We start from the raw sequence: 23,651 nt of genomic DNA, 5'->3' as shown, positions 1-23,651 counted from the left end.
CAATATGTTTAGATTTCGCTTTTCAGCTTTATGTGTTATGTATTGATTTGTTTGTGTTAGTTCTTTTTTTTCAAGTATTCTTCGAGTTTTGGTGATCCAATATGTATTTCATTTTATTAATATGGACCCACTACCTACAATTATATTAATCTGTATGTATGGATTTGTTTTAGATTACTTTTCAAGTAATATTTCGGTCTGCATTTCTAGTTTGTTTGGATTTGTTTTAGATTACTTTTCAAGTAATATTTCGGTCTGCATTTCTAGTTTGTTTAACAAGTGGTTCTTTCGAGTGTTACTTAGTCTAGTTTTGTAATTTAGAGTGGTGTGTTTTGTTGGTTTTGCCCTGTGATGGAACAAATATACTTTTGTTGGAAGCAGTTTCCATACTTTTTCATCATGAGCCGTGCTTAACATTTTTTGCTCTTTCCTCATCATCTTCATATCCTTCTTCTTCATCATCATCACCATCTCTCTCTCTCTCTCTCTCTCTCTCTCTCTCTCTCTCTCTAGGTCGTAGAAGATGTAAAGAGGCTCTTAATGAAAATTCTGTGGTTGTACTGCTAGTGACTGTATTTAGCTATGAGATCTGAGGGCTTTCTAAATGACTTTTATCTGTCATATTTTTTTTTTTTTGGGGTACTAAATGTAATCCCCAGTTTCCTTTTTCTTTAAATTTGCTAATTTTCTTGTGATTACTATTGAGTTGATTCTTCTGAACTGGCGTTTCATTCTTTTGTTGAGTATAATGTAGTTTAAACTAAAGAATATGTAATTCTATTTTCATTTTTAGACCATACCAATACCATTGAAGTATAGTCTACAGATCTGTTTTTATGCATATTGTATTTCACGTTGCCTCATCAATTGTTTAGCTAATGTACCATGTGACTCATTTCTTGCGATTTAAACTACAAAATATATGCAGGCTTTGTCAATTAATTTACGCCTAAAAATATTGAGAGAAAATGGTATTTCATTCTTGCCCAATGATGGAACATCATGGAGAGAAAATGGTATTTCATTCATATTGAGTAGTGCTTTGAGCTTCATATTTAAGCCTCCATCTCTTCATCCACTCCGCCTTCACCACCATTACTTTTAGTATCTACCCAACTAGGCCACTCTTGTTGTTTGTTTGGATGATGATGATGATGATAATGATTTGTTGTTGTTGTTGTTTTTGCTGCTGTTGTTGTGGTTGGTGGTTAAAGTCAGTGGTTTTGGTGGTCTTTGTTGACCTAATAATGGGTGTGATTGGCTTTCAATGAAAGCTTAAATGTCCATGAAAATCTTCAGCTGTGTATGGCTATGTGATCTGAGGGCAAGCTAATTGTAATTTTTTTTGGGATGTGATTAAATGCTTAGAAATGACATTTGCTCATTTGAATTTATATCGTTTAGTGCTTAGAAATTATTTTTGATCATTGGATGTTTTGTTTATCTTTTTATAATTTGGTAAGCTTTTTGGCCACTTTTGTATTCAGAGGTTTGAGGATACCTTATCCTTCGCCTGTTATTGATTTTATCATAAAGTTTTTCTTATAAAAAAAATTGTTTTTGGCCTAAAAGGCTTAAAAAGTTGCATTTTTCCTCCTTTTTTTTTTCTCTCCTCTGAATGCCCGCAGATGGCAATTTTCAAACAAAAATTATCTAAAATGTTTGAGACACCACCTAAAATTGGTTATCTAAAATCTAAAATGGACAAAAATCAACCTGAAATTTTGTTGAAGCTGGATCATTTTAACTAATTTATTATTATTATTATTATTATTATTATTATTATTATTCTTCTTGTTGTTGTTGTTGTTATTTTATCTGTTATGTGTAAATATTTATTCGTTCGTTTTAGGTTTTTAAGTTAGTGAATCTCATTGCCTTTTAGTGCATTTGCAATTTTCGGCTATTTATGAACAGTGTATTTCATTTAATCTTTCTGGAGCTTCTTAAATTATATTTTGTATATTTGTTCTATAGTATTTTCTACTAGTATTTTGGTTTCAATTTCTGCTGAGTTTCACATGTAGTTAATTCTTTCAGGTGTAACGTTATATTTTGCTGCTTTTGCCCTGTGATGGAACAAATACTTTGTTGGAAGCAGTTACCATGGTTTTTCATCATGAGCCTTACTTTACATTTTTTGCTCCGTCGTCGTCATCTTTAATGTCTTTCTTTCTTTCTTTCTTGATTTATTCTCTCTCTCTCTCTCTATCTATCTATCTATCATTAGGTGGTAGAAAATGTAAAGAGGCTATTAATGAAAAATTCTTTAGTTGTACTGCTGTTGACCATATAGAGCTATGAGATCTGAGGGCTTTCCAAATGACACTTGAATGTTATATATACTGTTATAACTTGTTATTTTCTGATAGATGATGATAGTTGGTTTGCACTCACTCTTTTGATCTGAGTAATTTTGTTGAAGCTCAAGAGAGTGCAATTTTTGTTATTATTATGTGATAATATTTATATTTTGTTCTTTTGTGTTTTTTGTGTACATTTTCTTTTGTGTTGTTGCCCTGTGATGGAAAAAAACCAAACCGAAACGAGTGGTTTTAGCAAAGTTGTTCTTGTTCTTCATAAGCCCTTTGATACTCTACTGCCACCATTTCTTCTTCTTCTTCTTCTTCTTCATACAATCTTACATTCATATATATATACACACATATCCATTGAGGTGGTACGGCGGTGGTTGTGTTTGGGGGTCTTTTTGAAGAACTCCCATTTTGCTTTTTAATGTCCAAAGCTATGAGATCTGAGGGCTTTTCATCTCTTCTTTTGTTTGTGTTAGTTTTCTTCAAGTAATTTCTGAGTTTTGGTGTTCCTATTATGTATTTCATTTGCTTAATCTGGACCAACTACAATTTAGATTAATATGTGTTGATTTGTTTTGTAGTATTTTCAAGCAATACATTTTTTGCTTAGTTTCACATGTTTTTTCAAGTGTCACTTACTCTAGTTTTGTAATTTAGAGAGGTTTATTTTGTTGGTTTTGCTCTGTGATGAAAATATATAAGGCCTATTCTTTTTGCGGGTTCTAGTTGAGAAATTGAGTTGAAAAATGAATTTATGTGACAGAAAATGCTAGCAAAAAGTTTTGAGTTGTGATTCGAATTGTGAAAAAAACCGTGCTTAGTTGAAAGCAGTTGCTGTGGATTTTAATTATGAGCCGTGCTTTACATTTTTTGCTCATCTTCTTCATCTTTATCATCATCATCATCCCTCTCGGTGGTAGGAGATTGGAAGAGGCTCTTAATGAGGATTCCGTGGTTGCGCTGCTAGTGGCCAGATTTTGCTATGAAATCTGCGGGCTTTCTAAATGACATTCAAATTAGATATACTTAAGCTTTCTTTCTGAGTAGTTGATGATTGTTGGTTTGCATTTACTCTTCTGATAATTTAATTTAGATGAAGATGATGATTATGCAATTTTATTCATTTTTTTCTGCGTTAGTATTTGCCTTATCTTGTTCTTTAATTGTTTGCATAATTCTACAAAACAAATGCAAGGTTTGTCAATTAATTTCTGCCTGAAAATATTGATAAATAAAAGTGGTGTTTTACCCTTTGCCCAATGATGGGAAATCATAGAATTGAGCAGGGCTTGTTGCTTCATTTTAGATGTGCTGCTTTAGTATTAAATTTGATCCCCGATATCCTTTCTCTTTTAAACTCTAATTTTTTGATTCATGGTTTTAAATTTGCATTTCACTCTTTTGTTGAGTGTGAGTTAAAGATTATGCAATTCTATTGTCATCACAAGATCATTAATATAGTAGTGCTTTTATGCGTATTGTATTTCATGTTTCCTCATTGATTGTTAAGCAAATGTATCATGGATGTAACCCATTTCTTGTAATTCAAACTACAAAATAAATGCAAGCTTTGTTAATTAGTTTCTGCCTAAATTGCTGGGAAAAATTTGAAATTTCACATTTGCCAAATGATGGAGAATCATAGAATTGAGTATTGCCTTGAGCCTCATTTCTCTTTATCGACTCCCACACTGTCTCCCCCACCACCTTATGATTTCACATTTTCCTTTTTTGCGACTTATATTTTTTGTTCATAACTTGTGATTTTATGATTAGATGTTGATTGTAGGTGTGCATTCATGTATCCGAATGAGAATTATTTTATTTAAGCTGAAGAAAATGCAATTTTATTATTCTTTTATCTGTTTTTATTTTGGTTTTTTTCTAATAATTATATGTGTTGGGAAGAGCGAAATCCATATAGTCGACCTTAATTAAGTTGGGATTAAGGCTTGTTGTTGTTGTTGAATAATTATCTGTATCTATATTTTGTTCTTTGCGGTAGTAATGTAATTGACTTGTTGAGTCTTGGCATTCTTTTTCTGTGTATAGTTCTGTTTTTATGCATGTTGTGCTTCATAGTGCTCCATGCCTTGGAAGATTATTACCCAACAAGAGTAATTGATTGAGAAATAAAAATGGCATTTCAGTCTTGCCCAATGATGTGAAATCATGTAATTGAGTATTGCTTTGTGCTTCAATTTTAAGCCTCCATCTCTTCATCCACTCCCACACCGTCTCTACCGCCACCTTCAAGATATACCAAACTAGGTCGGTCTGGCCGTAGTCGTTGTTTTTGTTTTTGTTTTGTTTTGTTTTGTGGCAGGTGGTGGTGAAAATTAGTGGTGGTAAGGGTGCGATTGGCTTTCAATGGAGCTACAATGTCCATGAAAATCTTTGGCCACCTAGTCGTGTGATCTGAGGGCAAGAAATTTTCATTCTATAATCAATATAGTGTCAGTGATCTTCCACAGGATAGAGGATGCTTGAAGTGGCCTTTACAAATCACTTATGGCCCGTTTCGCTGGAGTGTTTTCTTTCATAAAAATTTAAATGTAAGGTTTCTCAATTAATTTTTGCCTGAAAATATTGAGAAATAAAAATGGTATTTTATCCTTTGCCCAATGATGGGAAATCATAGAATTGAGCAGGGCTTGTTGCTTCATTTTTAAGCCTCCATCTCTTCATCCACTCCCACTGTCTCCATCACCATCTTCAACTGGGCCATTCTTGTTGTTGTTGTTGTTCTTCTTCTTCTTCTTCTTATTATTATTATTATTATTATTGTTTATTTATTTATTTATTTATTGCTGCTGCTGCTGTTGCTGCGCTTGTTGTTGGTGGTGGTGAAAATCAGTGGTAGGGGTGGTCTCTGTTGACCTTTAGGCTGTGATTGGCTTTCAATGAAGCTTCAATCTCCATGAAATTCTTCATTTTTATTGGCTTTATGATCTGAGGGCAAGAAATTTTCTTTCTATAACGCAAGTCTTCTCTTCCTTTCCTGCAAAATAATGTGTATATCATCTCCAATTTGGTGTTGCGTAGGGTTAATAACAGACATTTTGCCTATATTCTTAGATTTTTATTTATTATTTATATATTGTTCTCCAAATAACCTTTTGTTTCTGAAAACTACACTAGAATATCATAGCAGATTCAAAATAAACATTATAAACAGTTCTGTTTTTATGCATGTACTTTATGATGATGATACATGAACTGGGCTCTGATCAGTTTGTTACTGTGCTTATTGATGGAAATGCAGCCTAAAAAGCTTTATCTGAATTCCATATGATTAGATTTTTGCTTTTCTCCTTAAATGTAAGTATTTATTTGTTTGTGTTAGTTTTCTTCAAGTAATATTTCAGTTTTGCTGTTCCTATATATATTTATTTGATTAATTTGGACCCACATACAATTATACTAATTTGTATGGTATAGATTTATTATGGAGTATTTTTCAACTAGTATTTTGGTCTGCATTTCTGGTTAATTTAACACGTGGTTCTTTCAATTCACTAGTTCTAGTTTTGTAATTTAGAGATGTATGTTTTGTAGGTTGTGCCCTGTGATGAAAAAAATATACGTTTGTTGGAAGCAGTTACCATGGATTTTCATCTTGAGCCGTGCTTTACATTTTTTGCTCCTCATCATCATCGTCGTCTTCATTTGTCTCTCTCTCTCTCTCTCTCTCTCTCTATATATATATATATATATATATATGTATACAAATCTAGGTGGTAGAAGATGTGAAGAGGCTCGTAATGAAAAGTCTGTGGTTGTACTGCTGGTGACCATATATAACTATGAGATCTGAGGGCTTTCCAAATGACATTCGAATGTTAAATATAATGTTATAACTTGTTATTTTCTGATAGTTGATGATTGTTGGTTTGCACTCACTCTTTTTGTCGAATAATTTTGTTGAAGCTCAAGAGAACACAATTTTTGTTAATATTCTATCTCTACGGTAGTATTTATATTTTGTTCTTTTGTGTTTTTTATGAACGTTTTCTTTAGATGTTTTTCTTTGTTGTTGGTGATATAATGTGTTGTTGCCCTGTGATGAAAAAAAGGCAAATCAAAGCGAGTGGTTTTAGCGAAGTGGTTCTTGTTCACAAACCCTTTTACACTCTACTGCCACCATCTCTTCTTCTTTTTTTTTTTTTTTCCCATTCACATATACATGGTTACACATCTATTGAGGTGGTACGGCGGTCGTTGTGTCTGGGGTTTTTTAATTTTTGAAGAACTTCCATTTTGCTATTTTAAGCCGTCGATGAGTCTTTTAAAGCTATGAGATCTGAGGGCTTTTTATTTCTTTTTTCTTCATTTTCTAATGGTACCCATTCTACCATGTAAGCCTTTGTTTGTGTTTCCTTTTGCTGTTTTCATGAAAAGTTTCAAATGGGTGTTTCTAGGTCTTGTTTTGTTTGAATTAAAATTTAATTTTTTTGCTACGGCGTTTTTTCACAAGTATTTGAATTTCAGTTTAAGTTTTCCACTTAAACCTTAAGGAGGGCCCTAGTATCTTATTATTTAGGGTTTAAGGGGGTTTGGGTGCCAAATTTTTTTTTTTGTTTGGAGTAATGTGCAATTTGTATCCATTTTGTGCACAAAAAGGAAAAAAGTTAGAAAAGAAAAGAAGACATTTTGGTGCGTATTGATGGAAATGCAGCCTAGAAAGCTTTATTTGAAGCCATTGTGATTAGATTTTTGCTTTTATGCTTTAAATGTACGTATTAATTTGTTTGTGCTAGTTTTGTTCAAGTAATATTTCTGTTTTGATGTTCTAATATGTATTTCATTTGCTTAATCCGGACCTACTTCAATTTATATTAATCTGTATGTATTGATTTGTTCTATAGTATTTTTAAGTAATGCATTTTTGCTTGGTTTACGTGCTGTTCTTTCAAGTGTCAGTTATCTAGTTTTGTAATTTAGAGGTGTATATTTTGGCCCCGTTGTTTGTTTTACCAATTCGAGCTTAAAATTCGATTTTTATTGCAGTAAAAAGCTCTCAGAAACAGTCACATCTAACTTTTTTACTACAGTTAAAAGCTCACATAAAAGTACATCTCAATTTGAATTAAAAACTCAAATCAGCAAACTAAGCGAGGTTTTGTTGGTACTTTTGTTGGAAGTAGTTACCATGTATTTTCATAATGAGCTATGCTTTACTTTTTTTGCTCCTCCGCTGTCGTCGTCATGTACTGTGTGTGTGTGTGTGGTATACATATCTTGGTGGTAGAAGATGTAAGGAGGCTCTAAATGAAAGTTCTGTGGTTTTACTGCTAGTGACCAGATTTAGCTATGAGATCTGAGGGCTATCTAAATGACTTTCATCAGTCAAATGTTTTGTTTTAACTTTTAGATGTGTTGCTTTGGTATTAAATTTGATCCCCGATATCCTTTTTCTTTTAAACTCTAATTTTTTGATTCATGGTTTTAAATTTGCATTTCACTCTTTTGTTGAGTGTGAGTTAAAGATTATGCAATTCTATTGTCATCACAACATCATTAATATAATAGTAGTGCTTTATTGTATTTCATGTTGCCTCATTGATTGTTAAGCAAATGTATCATGGATGTAACCCGTTTCTTGTAATTCAAACTACAAAATAAATGCAAGCTTTGTTAATTAGTTTCTGCCTAAATTGATGGGAAAAATTTGAAATTTTACATTTGCCAAATGATGGAGAATCATAGAATTGAGTAGTGCCTTGAGCCTCAATTCTTATAGCTCTTTTCTGGTTCCTTTGCTAATTTGTCTTTTATTGGTTTTGTAAGCATGATGGAGTTGACAGTCCTTGCCAACCAATACAGGTAACAAGAATTGAGTCTCAATAGTATAAGAGATTTGGGAGTTTATACATGGGGCATGGCCAAGCACAAGAAATTCATGTAATAGGAATTCAGCCCACATTGAAGGTACATGTTAGGATTTCTAGGCATTTTCAAATAGATACTATAGAGTTAGTAATGAGTTTTTTTTTCCTTGTTATTGTTAACTATGTTAGTTTCATATGTAAATATCTTCTTAACTGTTGAAAGGAGTTTATTTGTTACTAAAAAGAGCCTCACTAAGCAATCATTCCCGTGAAGACAAATGAGAATTCAGCCAAATCAACTTTTCATTAGTTTTATCTAGCTTAGAACAAGTGATTTTCATAGCAACTAAAGCTGTCTTTGTTTCTAATTTTTTTCTCTTCTTTTTGAGAATAAAGTGACAAAAGACAAAGTACAAAAATGGCGTAGCCACTTCCCCATGCTAGTCATAGTCATGTGTGATTATTTCTTTTGGGAGAATGAGGAAAATAGAATACCCTCTTTCATATACTTAAGGTTCAGAAGCTGTCTTTGTTTCCAATTTTTTTCTCTTCTTTTTGAGAATAAAGTGACAAAAGACAAAGTACAAAAATGGCGTAGCCACTTCCCCATGCTAGTCATAGAGTCATGTGTGATTATTTCTTTTGGGAGAATGAGGAAAATAGCATAAATATCAATAATACCCTCTTTCATATACTTAAGGTTCAGATCCTCTTGTTCAATCATAGAGTCATGTGTGATTATTTCTTTTGGGAGAAGGGAGAGAGAGAGAGAGGAAAAAAGAATACCCTCTTTCATATACTTAAGGTTCAGATCCTCTTGTTCAAGTAGTCTTGGCATAGTGTTTTGTGAGAGAGAGAGAGAGAGAGGAAAATAGAATACCCTCTTTCATATACTTAAGGTTCAGATCCTCTTGTTCAAGTAGTCTTGGCATAGTGTTTTGTGAGAGAGAGAGAGAGGAAAATAGAATACCCTCTTTCATATACTTAAGGTTCAGATCCTCTTGTTCAAGTAGTCTTGGCATAGTGTTTTGTGAGAGAGAGAGAGAGGAAAATAGAATACCCTCTTTCATATACTTAAGGTTCAGATCCTCTTGTTCAAGTAGTCTTGCCATAGTGTTTTGAGAGAGAGAGAGAGAGATTATTTTGGCGCGGCCTCACGATGATGCTGTTGTTGCGAGGAGCTCCCCACATCCGGTGGTGCGAGCATAGCGAATAAAGAAATCTTATATTTGCTATTTCCTCACATCCGGCGGTGCGAGCATAGCAGATAGAGAAAGCAAATAAGAATAAAGATTTAAAAGAGAGAGAAAAGATTATTTTGGCGCGGCCTCACGATGATGCTGTTGTTGCGAGGAGCTCCCCACATCCGGTGGTGCGAGCATAGCGAATAAAGAAATCTTATATCCGCTATTTCCCCACATCCGGCGGTGCGAGCATAGCAGATAGGGAAAGCAAATAAGAATAAAGAATTTTTTTAAAATAAGGATAAAATGGGAAAATATATATATATTTTAATTTTAAATCCGCTATTTCCTAACTAATCAAAATAATTTACTACTTACTACCTTAAATGTATGAAACCTACTATATTCTTCAAATAAAAAATAATGATGCTCATACTACAAATTCCGTTTATTTTCTTTTAGGTTTCAGTTTGGATTTTGTGTGTTGCATTTGTGACCTTCTAACAGGCCTTTCCCAAATCAAATCTAAACTAGGCCCGTATGATCCCCACACGAATTTCCAGTCCTTACAAAGACGATATTTTGGTCATTTCAAATATTGTTTTAATAAAGTAGCGAGTAATTTTGCAAAATCAAAGTGCAACTATTCCTTTTATTTTCGCTTTCAGAATCTCAGAAGCCCCTTTTGTGTCACAGCATGGTATTTCTCTGATTTTGTCTTTTTGAACATTTTCTGAACACGTTCTTCTTTGTTGTTTGATGATATAGGCTGATTTTGCCCAGTGATGGAAAAAAACCAAATCGAAATGAGCGGTTTAGCGAAGTGGTTCTTGTTCTTCACAAGCCTTTTTATACTCTACTGCCACTATCTCTTCTGCTTCTTCTTTTCCACATATATTCATACATATATATACATAGACGAGTTTTTAATAGTTACGTTTTTATTGGTTAAAACCATTAAAACCACACTCATATATACACAAACACACACACACATTCCTCGTGGTGGTACGGTGGTGGTTGTGTTTGGGGGTCTATTTGAAGAACTCCCATTTTGCTATTTTAAGCCCTTGACGAGTCTTCCAAAGCTATGAGATCTGAGGGCTTTTCATCTCTTTTTTTCTATATATTTTTCAATGGTACCCATTTTAGTTTTTACCATGTATGCCTTTGTTTGTGTTTCCTTTGGTTCTTTCCTTGAAAATTTTCAAATGGGTTTTTTCTAGTATCTCATTATTTGGGGTTAAGTGGGGTTTATGTGCCATTTTTTTTTTTATGGGGAATAAAGTGCAATTTTTAGCCATTATTTTATTTTTTTTTCTCTAAATCCATTATTTTATTTTTGACATATGATGATGATACATGCACTGGGCTCTGAGCAGTTCGTCATTGCGCCTATTGATGGAAATGCAGCCTAGAAAGCTTTGTCTGGACCCAATATGATTAGATTTCGCTTTTCAGCTTTAAGTGTTATGTATTGATTTGTTTGTGTTCTTTTTTTTTTTCCAAGTATTCTTCGAGTTTTGGTGATCTGTATGTATTGATTTGTTCTAGATTACTTTTCAAGTAATATTTCGGTCTGCATTTCTAGTTTGTTTAACAAGTGGTTCTTTCGAGTGTTACTTATTCTAGTTTTGTAATTTAGAGTGGTGTGTTTTGTTGGTTTTGCCCTGTGATGGAACAAATATACTTTTGTTGGAAGCAGTTTCCATGCTTTTTCATCATGAGCCGTGCTTAACATTTTTTGCTCTTTCCTCATCATCTTCATCATCATCACCATCTTCCTCTCTCTCTCTCTCTCTCTCTAGGTCGTAGAAGATGTAAAGAGGCTCTTAATGAAAAATCTGTGGTTGTACTACTAGTGACTGTATTTAGCTATGAGATCTGAGGGCTTTCTAAATGACTTTTATCTGTCATATTTTTTTTTTTTTGGGTACTAAATGTAATCCCCAGTTTCCTTTTTCTTTAAATTTGCTAATTTTCTTGTGATTACTATTGAGTTGATTCTTCTGAACTGGCGTTTCATTCTTTTGTCTAGTATAATGTAGTTTAAACTAAAGAATATGTAATTCTATTTTCATTTTTAGACCATACCAATACCATTGAAGTATAGTCTACAGATCTGTTTTTATGCATATTGTATTTCACGTTGCCTCATCGATTGTTTAGCTAATGTACCATGTTATTGATTATATCAATAAAGTTTTTCTTATAAAAAAAATTTTTTTGGCCTAAAATGCTTAAAAAGTTGCATTTTTCCTCTCTTTTTTTCTCTCCTGAGATGGCAATTTTCAAACAAAAATGATCTAAAATGTTTGAGACACCACCTAAAATTGGTTATCTAAAATCTAAAATGGACAAAAATCAACCTGAAATTTTGTTGAAGCTGGATCATTTAAACTAATTTATTATTATTATTATTATTATTGTTGTTGTTGTTGTTGTTGTTGTTGTTATTTTCTCTGTTATGTGTAAATATTTATTCGTTCATTTTAGGTTTTTAAGTTAGTGAATCTCATTGCCTTGTAGTGCATCTGCAATTTTCTCCTATTTATGAACAGTGTATTTCATTTAATCTTTCTCGAGCTTCTTAAATTATATTTTGTATTTTTGTTTTATAGTTTTTTCTACTTGTATTTTGGTTCCAATTTCTGCTGAGTTTCACATGTAGTTAATTCTTTCAGGTGTAACATTATAGTTTGCTGCTTTTGCCCTGTGATGGAACAAATACTTTGTTGGAAGCAGTTACCATGGTTTTTCATCATGAGCCTTACTTTACATTTTTTGCTCCATCGTCGTCATCTTTACTGTCTTTCTTTCTTTCTTTCTTTATTTATTTTCTCTCTCTCTCTCTCTCTCTCTCTCTCTCTCACTCACTATCTATCTATCTATCATTAGGTGGTAGAAAATGTAAAGAGGTTATTAATGAAAAATTCTTTAGTTGTACTGCTGTTGACGATATATAGCTATGAGATCTGAGGGCTTTCCAAATGACACTTGAATGTTATATATACTGTTATAACTTGTTATTTTCTGATAGATGATGATAGTTGGTTTGCGCTCACTCTTTTGATTCGAGTAATTTTGTTGAAGCTCAAGAGAATGCAATTTTTGTTATTATTATGTGATAATATTTATATTTTGTTCTTTTGTGTTTTTTGTGAACATTTTCTTAACGTGTTTTTCTTTTTTGCTTGGTGATATAATGTGTTGTTGCCCTGTGATGGAAAAAAACCAAACCGAAACGAGTGGTTTTAGCAAAGTTGTTCTTGTTCTTCATAAGCCCTTTGATACTCTACTGCCACCATTTCTTCTTCTTCTTCTTCTTCTTCTTCTTCTTCATACAGTCATGCATACATATATATATATACACACACATATCCATTGAGGTGGTACGGCGGTGGTTGTGTTTGGGGGGCTTTTTGAAGAACTCCCATTTTGCTTTTTAATGTCCAAAGCTATGAGATCTGAGGGCTTTTCATCTCTTTTTTCTTCATTTTCTACCCATTATACCATGATTATATTTTGCTTTTCTGCTTTAAATTTAAATGTATCTATTGTTTTGTTTATTGTTTTGTTTGTGTTAGTTTTCTTCAAGTAATTTCTGAGTTTTGGTGCTCCTATTATGTATTTCATTTGCTTAATCTGGACGAACTACAATTTAGATTAATATGTATTGATTTGTTTTGTAGTATTTTCAAGCAATACATTTTTTGCTTAGTTTCACATGTTTTTTCAAGTGTCACTTACTCTAGTTCTGTAATTTAGAGAGGTTTATTTTGTTGGTTTTGCTCTGTGATGAAATGATTTAGAGCCTGTTCTTTTTGCGGGTTCTAATTGAGAAATTGAGTTGAAAAGTGAATTTACGGGAGAGAAAATACTAGCAAAAAGTTTTGAGTTGTGATTCGAATCGAAAGCAGTTGCCGTGGATTTTAATTATGAGCCGTGCTTTACATTTTTTGCTCCTTCGTTATCTTCATCTTTATTGTCATCATCATCCCTCTCTCTCTCTCTTCGTGGTAGGAGATTTGAAGAGGCTCTCTTAATGAGGATTCCGTGGTTGCGCTGCTAGTGGCCAGATTTTGCTATGAAATCTGCGGGCTTTCTAAATTACATTCAAATTAGATATACTTTAGCTTGCTTTCTGAGTAGTTGATGATTGTTGGTTTGCATTTACTCTTCTGATAATTTAATTTAGATGAAGATGAAGATTATGCAATTTTATTAATTTTTTTCTGTGTTAGTATTTGCCTTTTCTTGTTTGCATAATTGTACTACAAAACAAATGCAAGGTTTGTCAATTAATTTCTGCCTGAAAATATTGATAAATAAAAATGGTATTTTACCCTTTGCCCAATGATGGGAAATCATAGAATTGAGCAGGGCTTTTTGCTTCATTTTTAAGCCTCCGTCTCTTCATCCACTCCCACTCTCTCCATCACCATCTTCAACTCGGCCATTCTTGCTGCTGTTGTTGTTGTTCTTCTTCTTATTTTTCTTATTATCATTATTATTGTTTATTTATTTATTTATTTATTGCTGCTGCTGCTTCTGCTGTTGCTGTGCTTGTTGCTGGTGGTGGTGAAAATCAGTGGTTGTGGTGGTTTTTGTTGACCTTTAGGCTGTGATTGGCTTTCAATGCAGCTTCAATATCCATGAAATTCTTCATTTTTATTGGCTTTATGATATGAGGTAGGGTCGGCAATATGGATCACAATACGACAATATGATTTGAAAACGACGCGAATTTCACGGGTTATGGTTGAGAAAAAAGAGGTTCGGGTCAGAATTGATTCGATTAATTGACACGAAAAATATGGGCAGTTTCAGATTGGGCCCGTCTAATCCGAACACGACACGAAATTCGTAAAAAATTAAGAAATACATATATTTTTCATTACATATTTTTATTTTTATTATGAACTTGTGATATTATGAAAGTTATACTCAAAATTTTATATTATTATGTGCTTAATTTTAATGGATGTTATTGTATTTTAGTGTGTTGTGAATTTTAAGTTATTTTTAATATGTAAAAAACTAAATAAAAATATACAATTTTCGTGTCAATTTCTAGTTCACGGGTCATTTTTGTGTCGTGTCACGTCAACCTGTAAAGTAGTCGTGTCGTGTTCCTATCGCGATTTTTAAAAATTTTCGTGTCACAGTTCGTGTTCGGATTGATTATAAATTTAAAAAAAAATGATCAAAATATAAATACGACACGTGACACGAATTGCCATCTCTAATTTTTAAGGGCAAGAAATGTTCTTTCTACAACGCAAGTCATCTCTTCCTTTCTCCCAAAATAATATGTGTATATATTTATGTATATATCATCTCCAATTTGGGGTTGCGTAGGGTTAATAACAGGCATTTTCCATATATTCTTAGATTTTTATTTATTATTTATTTATTGTTTTCCAAGTAACCTTTGTTTCTTCAAACTACACTAGGATATCATAGCGGATATAAAATATCCTATACGGATTCATCTTTATACGACATATCTGTAATCCTTTGGTCATTTGTATTTGTATTTTTTGAATTTGTGATTGGGAATTTCAAAAGTAGGCCATATGTGTTTGTATCTATTTTTTTTTTTTTCTTTCTTTTCACTTTTTTAGTATAGTTTATTCACTGCATTATTCACATTTTCAACATCACCAATAACGTAAGGAGATACTTGTATGAAAAATTCGATGGAACTAATGGGGATATTGAATTGGATTCTCTTACATTTAAGGAACGTTTGGTTCATAGATTTAAAATTATTTTCATTTTACGTGTATTTTTTATGAAAAAAAATACTGTAGCGAGTCACGAACCATGAATCGAATTATGACACGAATCTCTCTCCTAAATGTTAGGGAACTTTTTCAGAGAATCTTCTCAATCCTTCTCACGCAATGACATCTATTCTAAGTATGCAGTATTAAACACATTAAGAGGGTCCCAAATCAAGCCTCCCAAGGGACATAAATTTCCTTGTCTTCAAAACAACATTCTATGATTCACCTGTAAACTAGAAAGAATGCATGGGTTAACATAACAATTGAGTTAAGATGCGCTTTTATTCTTCAAGGGTAAAAAAGTAAAAAAACTAATACAAACAGAGATTGAATTTGTCTGTCCCACTAGAAGCAAAAGACTTACAAATCATCTCATCACTTGTACCTAGTAATGAGAAAAATATTTTCAGTTTTTTCAAATTCCAAAAAATCACTTTTAAAAGAACTAAATCTTCTTGGCCTTCGATCTCCATCAATCTCAGTTTACATCATCGTGATGATTCAAGTTACGGTTTTACCCAAATCGTGAGGACTAAGGATTGACTAGTTGGAATCCACGTGATATGCATGTGATCAAACGTTTTTTTGGGCTTATAACAGTCTCTTTGTGTTTTATTAAAGTTATAGTGACACTTTTTATATTAAATTTAATAACAACAACACCTCTTAATTGAAACTCTGCTAAATTTTAGTGGGAAATGTCGAAACTATCTCTGTGTTAAATTTGCTTTCTTTCTTTTTTATTTGATTTTTTAATAAAAAATTGTTTCAGGACGTGTTGTAATATTTTTTAAAAGAGTTAACGTAAAAATATGTTAAAAAAAGCGAATGCATTTAATTTTTTTATTATATTTTTTGTCATTAATGTTTTAAATTTAATTTAAACCATTTTGTTTCATTATTAGGATAAAATTGTCCAATTTAATTTATTCTTTCAATTAAATTAACTTTCATTATACTATAGTTGGTCCAAATATTAAATGGTTTTTAATTTAATACACTAGTTTAGTAGAGGGAGAACATTACTAAAACAAAGAATTTTTACAAAAACAAAAAAATAATAATTGTTTTTATTAGAATGAAAATTATAGCTATAAATGTGTAAAAATTAACTAAACTCATTTTTTATACTAGATAAGAGTATAAACGTCTTTTCTAATATTATGTACAACTTAGAAACATTTTTTTGGTAAATAGAAGAGCATTTTTGACATTTTTAAAAAATTTAACGGTCAAGATTGATGGTCAACTAATAGAGGGGGTGTCCTTATAATTTATAAAAAGTCGAGAGATATTGACATCATTAATTTTGATCAAAGGGGTGTCTGTATAATTTTAACAGAACACATTAGGTGTCGGTATAATAGGCCCTAATTTGGTTGGGCAGGCTCAAAAGGGAAAGGAAAAAACAACAAACGACACTATTTATCAAAAGAAAAACGAAAATAGTAGAAAATAGGTCAATATGAAAAACTTAAATAAATATATAGGCCAATTTTTAGTTATAGAAATTAATAAGCTATAATTTGTCAAGTTATAGTTCATAACCAGATAAGCTATGGACAAACTTGTCAAATTATGGTTCATAGCCAAACAAGTTATGAACAAAAATCGTGAATTATGGACAATAACTTGTCAAGTTATGGTTCATAACCAGACAAATTATGGACGTAAATAGTAATTTGGCCTATTTATTAACTTATGTAAACTATTGACCTATTAATTTTAATTCATCTCAAGTTTTGACTTATTTCTTTATTTTTCTCAAAGAAAAACGACAAACAAAAAGGGTTGAGCCAAGTAGTTCTTGGTGGTTGATATTGGGTAACGTTTAAATTTCTTGTCCTCCCAACGGAGAAATGACCAAATTTAGTGAATAGTTTTCAATAGAATTAGTAATCACCAATTAAATTGTATTTGTAGCTGCCAAAAAAAGGTAACTGTTTCGTGTTTGCATTATTCTGAAGATATTGTCAAAATAATGTTATTTAGTCCAAACAAACACCATGACTTAAATTGTAGTCCAATTATCATTAATACACACACGAATTTAATATTTTACAAAACAAAAAACACCAAATTTGAGCATAATCACGTATAATTTCAACATATTAGAAGCCACCATAAATCTAATATTTTTTTAGTTAAACTTTTTATGTTTTTGCATAATTTGAAAGGATTTTAGAGAAAAGAGAGATTAGTAAAAATTTTGTTTTAAGGCAATGACATAAATAGTGAAAGCAATATGTATTACTTTTAAAGCACCTTAATTTATTATTTAAAAAAAAATAGCAAAAGGCCAAATGAGTATGGACGGTAATTTCAACCCAATCACGAGTTTTTTTGTCGTTGTCGTATTCGTTGTCAGCGTGAGAACAATCGCTGACAGCTACCAAGAAAACGACGTCGTTTTTTAAATTTATTTTAATTTTTCCTCCTTTTTTGCGTTTTGGCTAGACATTATCTTCAGAGCCTTCTACGACCTTAAATCTGGGTCCATCCGATGAGACGACATCGTCGTCGTCGTCGTTGTGGAGGGTTTCTGATCTCGTTCCAGGCGAAGGTCGTCGATTTCTGATTCTCTTCCCGTTGTTGTCGTTTCCGCTCAGAAATTTCTCGGTTAAGTCTTGCTCTCATATTATTTTATTAAGCCTTCTACTTCTCTGATTTTGGGTTTCTAGGGTTTTATTTTTTCTCTTCCTGTTTCGTTGATGCTCCTGCGTTTTCTGTTTGGTTACTGAGAAAATCTGAGAATAAATATAAGTGAAAAATTATGAACACGGAAATGGAAATTGAGAACAACTACGATGGGGACAAACTCATCGTCCTCTCGCTCTTTCGCTCTCTATCCTTTGTACTGCTAGGGTTCCCATTCCGTTTACAGCAGCACAACCTAAAGAAAATCTTGTTTTTCGATTTCGCTGCTCTCGTCTAAGAATCTAGTAAAGTTCGTGTCTTTAATGGTTGGATATCTTCCACCATTGATTGTATCTATTGGTTAATAGATACTTTGTTCTACTATAAAAAAAATAAAAACTTAAACACGGAAATTTTCGTTCTTTGTGATAAAGCTAACGTTTTGACCTGTTTTTTGCTCGGATTATTCCTGTTTCGGACTGAAAACTGTTTAATTCGTAATCTATTTAGAGGCTTGGGCTTTCTCCTTGTTATTGGTGAAAGGATTAGGAAAGCTGAGTTGTTTCACCAAATTTTTTTGAATAAATTCTCTCTGAATAATAAAAGCCTAGATTTTTAAAAGAGAAAGGGGGGGAAATTGAAATCTTGTTATAAAAGAGGAGAATCCTTGTAATACAAAAAAGGAAATCAAAAAATTATAAGCCCTTTGAAATTTTCTCTTTTACAAGACTTGAACATTCAGACAAAATCCTAAACTATTATTAAGTCCTTAGAAAGTTTTATCAACCTCTGATTTAAAGCAGTTTGGAATGGAAGAAATATTAAAAAGTCAATGACTTCAGCTTTTGGCTTAACCATCCGTTTTTGTTGATTAGATTTTTTTTTTTCCCGTGTCTGTGTTACATGTATGGTATGACTTATGAGTATGTTGGTGAGTGGAATATTTTTTTGATCTTAATGTCCCATTCCTTGATCTAGTCATATTTAAGCTTAGTCATTGATTGACTGTTTAACTTATCTAGGATTTTGTTTATTTACTCTCAACTAGTGCTATTACGATTAACTTAACATACGATGAAGCACCCATCATGGGTCTAGTTTTGATTTAATATTTCATTGTTTCTATTTTTTTTAATTATTATTCTTGTTTGCAGCTCAAATGGCAACAGTTGCAGATCCTGGACCAATTGATAAGTCTGTGCTATATGATCAAGAGAACCATGTCTCCTCAGCTGTTTGGGATGGGCAGGTAGTTATTTTCCCTGTATTTATTAACTTCTTGTGTTAATTGGGTACTACGTTTTATGGCTAAAAATTAATTTTTACACGTGCAGGAGCGAGGTGTGCTTAGATGTCATGAACACACTTCGATGCTGGTACAGTGGAAGCTCACCCTAAAACAAATTGAGTTGGTTGAGAAGGCGGGATTTGGGTACCTTAGATTGATCCCCTCGTTTTCGCTCGATAACTCGCTCATCTCAGCTCTAACTGACAGGTGGAGGAGAGAAACCAATACGTTTCACTTGCCTGTTGGAGAAATGACCATAACCCTTGAAGATGTTGGGCTGATACTTGGTCTGGCAATTGAAGGAAACCCTGTGGTAGGTCCACAATCAAACTCACCTAGCGCTGTTTGTGAGAAGCTACTTGGGAAAGCCCCGGAGGACCTGAATGGCGGAATGTTGAAGCTTACTTGGTTGAAAAAGTGCTTTTCCAAGTGTCCTGAGGATGCATCAACTGAAACAATTGAGCTCTATACGCGCGCTTATATCCTGTATCTCGTTGGCAGCACTATATTTTCCACAACAACTGGGAACAAAGTCTCTATCATGTATCTCTCTTTCTTTGAAAATTTTGAGGAAGCGGGAAAATTTGCATGGGGAGCAGCAGCACTGTCGTTCCTTTATAGGACTCTTGGTAATGCCTCTATCAAATCTCAAGGCACCATTAGCGGCTCTTTGACTCTATTACAGGTAGATAAACTCGACTTTTTATTTTTTAATTTTTATCTCTCTCTTTGTTTTTATTCTTGTTGTTGAGTTGGGTTTGGGGTTTGTAGTAAGACAATTGGATCTTTCTATGATGTTAAAGGCGTTAAGATGATGATATATGTTGTTTTTATGTAGTGTTGGAGTTATTTTCACCTTAACATTGGGCGACCAAAGATCAATGAGGATCCAAGTGGTGACTTCCCATTTGCACTTTGGTGGAAAGGAAGACAAAGTGGACCAAGATCAACCTCCAATATAGTTGCCTATCGCAAGGCCTTAGATAACCTCACATCTAGTGAAGTAAGTGAATACATGGCTTCTTGATGTATATGATAGTCACTTGTTTCTCATGATTATGATGAAAATTTGGTCATTTATTAAACAAACACAGGTTCAGTGGCTTCCCTACAAAGATATAGATTTTGCGGTGGTACCTGATCACATAAAAGACAATTTGAACTTGAAGTTAGCAAGGACTATGCTGATATGCATTGACAAGGCAGAAAGACACATGCCAGATCGTTGCTTAAGGCAGTTTGGCTCGCCTCAGCCAATCCCACAAAAGGTCAAGCGATGGGAGAGAAGGGTCCGATCTGGTGATCAAGGGATAGATTTGACAAAAGATACAGAATCAGAGGCCAAAGGAAAAGTGCATGCAGAGGTAAAGGATTTGACAAAAGATACAGAATCAGAGACCAAAGGAAAAGTGCACGCAGAGGTAAAGGATTGGTTGGACCGCAAACAACATATTGTGGATGGTGTTGATGATGTGGATGAAAGTGAGTACATGCAGTGGTATGAGAAAATTACCCGTAAATTTATAGAGCAACCTGAATCACTCGAATCTGAGTTTCAGAGGACGGTAAGTCAGATTCTAAAGAGCCCAATTATAATATAGTTGGTTCTTTTTTTTTTTTTTTTCCCTCCTATGTAGAATACTTGCATATGTTTGACCATTCTTCGTACAGGTTGCTGCTATAAAAGAACTTGGAAGCATAGCTGATTCAGTGTTGATAGATCGGATGGATTCTCGAGATAAGAAGTTGCTTAACGAGATTAAGAACTCTGTGCATAGCTGTTTGACAGAGATCATTGGTGAGCCACGAAAGGGAAGACGCAAGAGTGCTGCAAAACGCAAACGGTCCAGCGATTCCAACAGTAGGGATGACACAACAGGTTAGATGGAAAAGCTGTTCCGAGGAGTCATACGCGCTTTTTATGTTCCTCGTGGCAAATATGCTCAAGTTGTAGAATTGTTGCTTTTAAATTCCCATAGGTTGTGTCATTATGATATTGTAGGTTTGACTAGGTTTAAGTTAATGATTGTAAGGAGAACTTGAGAACCTGGTTCGGTTGGTTTAAAATTGTTGTAGATAATTATGTTAATAAAGTTCTTGTTGATGATGTTATTTAGAATTTGAATTTTGCTACAGTAAAAAGCTCTCAGAAATAGTGACGTTTAACTTTTTTACTACAGTAAAAAACTTTCACATAAAGTCACATCTCAACTCGAATTAAAAACTCGAATTAGCAAACTAAACGGGCCCGTAATCTTCTTCTATGTATGAACATTATAAACAGTTCTGCTTTTATGCATGTACTTTATGATGATGATACATGCACTGGGCTTTGATCAGTTTGTTACTGTACTTATTGCTCGAAATGCAGCCTAAAAAGCTTTATCTGAACCCAATATGATTAGATTTTTGCTTTTCTCCTTAAATGCAACTATTTATTTGTTTGTGTTAGTTTTCCTCATGTAATATTTCAGTTTTGGTGTTCCTATATCTGTTTATTTTATTAATTTGGACCCACCTACAATTATACTAATTTGTATGGTATTGATTTGTTACAATTATACTAATTTGTATGGTATTGATTTGTTATGGAGCATATTTCAAGTAATTGGAGCATATTTCAAGTAATATTTTGGTCTGCATTTCTCGTTAGTTTAACATGTGGTTCTTTCAAGTCACTTGTTCTAGTTTTGTAATTTAGAGATGTATATTTTGTAGGTTGTGCCCTGTGATGGAAAAAAATGTACTTTTGTTAAAGGCAGTTACGATGGATTTTCATCATGAGCCGTGCTTTACATTTTTTGCTCCTTCTCATCATCATCATCGTCATCTTCACCACACACTCACTCTCTGTCTCTCTCTGTCTGTTTCTCTCTCTCTCTCTCTCCCTATATATATATATATATATATGTATACATATCTAGGGGGTAGAAGATGTAAAGAGGCTCATAATGAAAATTCTGTGGTTGTACTGCTGGTGACCGTATATAGCTATGAGATCCGAGAATGAGATCTGAGGGCTTTCCAAATGACATTCGAATGTTAAATATAATGTTTTAACTTGTTATTTTCTGATAGTTGATGATTGTTGGTTTGCACTCACTCTTTTGTCGAATAATTTTGTTGAAGCTCAAGAGAACACAATTTTTGTTATTATTCTATCTCTATGGTAGTATTTATATTTTGTTCTTTTGTGTTTTTTATGAACATTTTCGTTACATGTTTTTCTTTGTTGTTGGTGATATAATGTGTTGCCCTGTGATGAAAAAAAGCCAAATCAAAGCGAGTGGTTTTAGCGAAGTGGTTCTTGTTCACAAACCCTTTTACACTCTACTGCCACCATATCTTCTTCTTCTTTTTCTTTTTTTTTTTTTGGTTATACATATACATATATGTATACATATGGGTGTGGTTTTAATGGTTACATATCTATTGAGGTGGTATGGCGGTTGTTGTGTCTGGGGTTTTTCAATTATTGAAGAACTCCCATTTTGTTATTTTAAGTCGTCGATGAGTCTTCTAAAGCTATGAGATCTTAGGGCTTTTTATTTATTTTTTCTTCATTTTCTAATGGTACCCATTCTACTATGTAAGCCTTTGTTTGTGTTTCCTTTTGTTGTTTTCATGAAAAGTTTCAAATGGATTTTTCTAGGCCCTGTTCTGTTTGAATCAAAATTTAACTTTTTTGTTACGGTGTTTTCTCACAAGAATTTAAATTTCAGTTTAAATTTTTCACTTAAACCTGCGAAAGGAATGAGGGCCCTAGTATCTTATTATTTAAGGTTTAGGGGGGTTTATGTGCCAATTTTTTTTTTCCTTTGGAGTAATGTGCAATTTGTACCCATTTTGTGAAAAAAAAGGAAAAAAAGAAAGAAAAGAAAAGAAGACATTTTGTGCGTATTGATGGAAATGCAGCCTATAAAGCTTTATTTGAAGCCATTGTGATTAGATTTTTTCTTTTATGCTTTAAATGTACGTATTAATTTGTTTGTGCTAGTTTTGTTCAAGTAATATTTCTGTTTTGGTGTTCTAATATGTATTTCATTTGCTGACCTACTTCAATTTATATTAATCTGTATGTATTGATTTGTTCTATAGTATTTTTAAGTAATGCATTTTTGCTTAGTTTACGTGCTGTTCTTTCAAGTGTCAGTTATCTAGTTTTGTAATTTAGAGGTGTATATTTTGTTGGTACTTTTGTTGGAAGCTGTTACCATGTGCTGCGCTTTACATTTGTTGCTCCTCTGTCGTTGTATACTTTCTTTCTCTCTCTCTCTCTCTCTCTCTCTCTCTCTCTCTCTCTCTATATATATATATATATATATATATATGCGTGTAGTATACATATCTTGGTGGTAGAAGATGTAAAGAGGCTCTAAATGAAAATTCTGGGGGTGTACTGCTAGTGATCTTCCTTAGGATAGAGGATGTTTGAAGTGGCCTTTACAAATCACTTATCAAATCACGTATGGCCGTTTTGTTGGAGTGTTTTCTCTCATAAAAATTTAAATATTTCGTTCCAACCTTTAATTAAACGGATCATTAATCATATGACTTGGTTGTAAACCATTGCTCAAGGATAATATGTGAGAGTGCATGACAAA

General features: G+C 33.0%; 1 protein-coding gene and 3 non-coding genes across 4 annotated transcripts; all 4 read left to right on the top strand.

The window, feature by feature from the left end:
* Positions 1–5,515: 5,515 nt before the first annotated feature.
* On the top strand, positions 5,516–5,602 carry LOC112093968. The gene has a single exon (XR_002903291.1). It is a non-coding gene; the product is annotated as a small nucleolar RNA snoR118 (small nucleolar RNA).
* A 5,073-nt stretch (positions 5,603–10,675) lies between these two features.
* On the top strand, positions 10,676–10,765 carry LOC112093967. Its single transcript, XR_002903290.1, has one exon. It is a non-coding gene; the product is annotated as a small nucleolar RNA snoR118 (small nucleolar RNA).
* A 6,827-nt stretch (positions 10,766–17,592) lies between these two features.
* On the top strand, positions 17,593–21,154 carry LOC21400853 (protein MAIN-LIKE 2). Its single transcript, XM_024173633.1, has 6 exons — positions 17,593–17,741; positions 18,914–19,008; positions 19,094–19,732; positions 19,886–20,050; positions 20,142–20,612; positions 20,719–21,154. Exons 2-6 carry the CDS (start codon positions 18,919–18,921, stop codon positions 20,929–20,931), a joined length of 1,578 nt encoding a protein of 525 aa, XP_024029401.1. The 5' UTR covers positions 17,593–17,741; positions 18,914–18,918; the 3' UTR covers positions 20,932–21,154.
* A 199-nt stretch (positions 21,155–21,353) lies between these two features.
* On the top strand, positions 21,354–21,440 carry LOC112093964. Its single transcript, XR_002903287.1, has one exon. It is a non-coding gene; the product is annotated as a small nucleolar RNA snoR118 (small nucleolar RNA).
* Positions 21,441–23,651: the final 2,211 nt, after the last annotated feature.

Source organism: Morus notabilis, unplaced genomic scaffold, assembly GCF_000414095.1.
Source record: "Morus notabilis unplaced genomic scaffold, ASM41409v2 Scaffold511, whole genome shotgun sequence".
In the NCBI taxonomy this organism is placed as follows: domain Eukaryota; kingdom Viridiplantae; phylum Streptophyta; class Magnoliopsida; order Rosales; family Moraceae; genus Morus; species Morus notabilis.
This window is presented reverse-complemented; position numbering and strand designations above follow the sequence as displayed.

Bases quoted from the DNA above. Each gene is read 5' to 3' on its own strand.
- LOC21400853 (XM_024173633.1), top strand. From the start codon at position 18,919: ATGGCAACAGTTGCAGATCCTGGACCAATTGATAAGTCTGTGCTATAT. The intron at 19,009-19,093 runs GTAGTTATTTTC...TTACACGTGCAG, and splicing joins CAGCTGTTTGGGATGGGCAG to GAGCGAGGTGTGCTTAGATG. The intron at 19,733-19,885 runs GTAGATAAACTC...GTTTTTATGTAG, and splicing joins GCTCTTTGACTCTATTACAG to TGTTGGAGTTATTTTCACCT.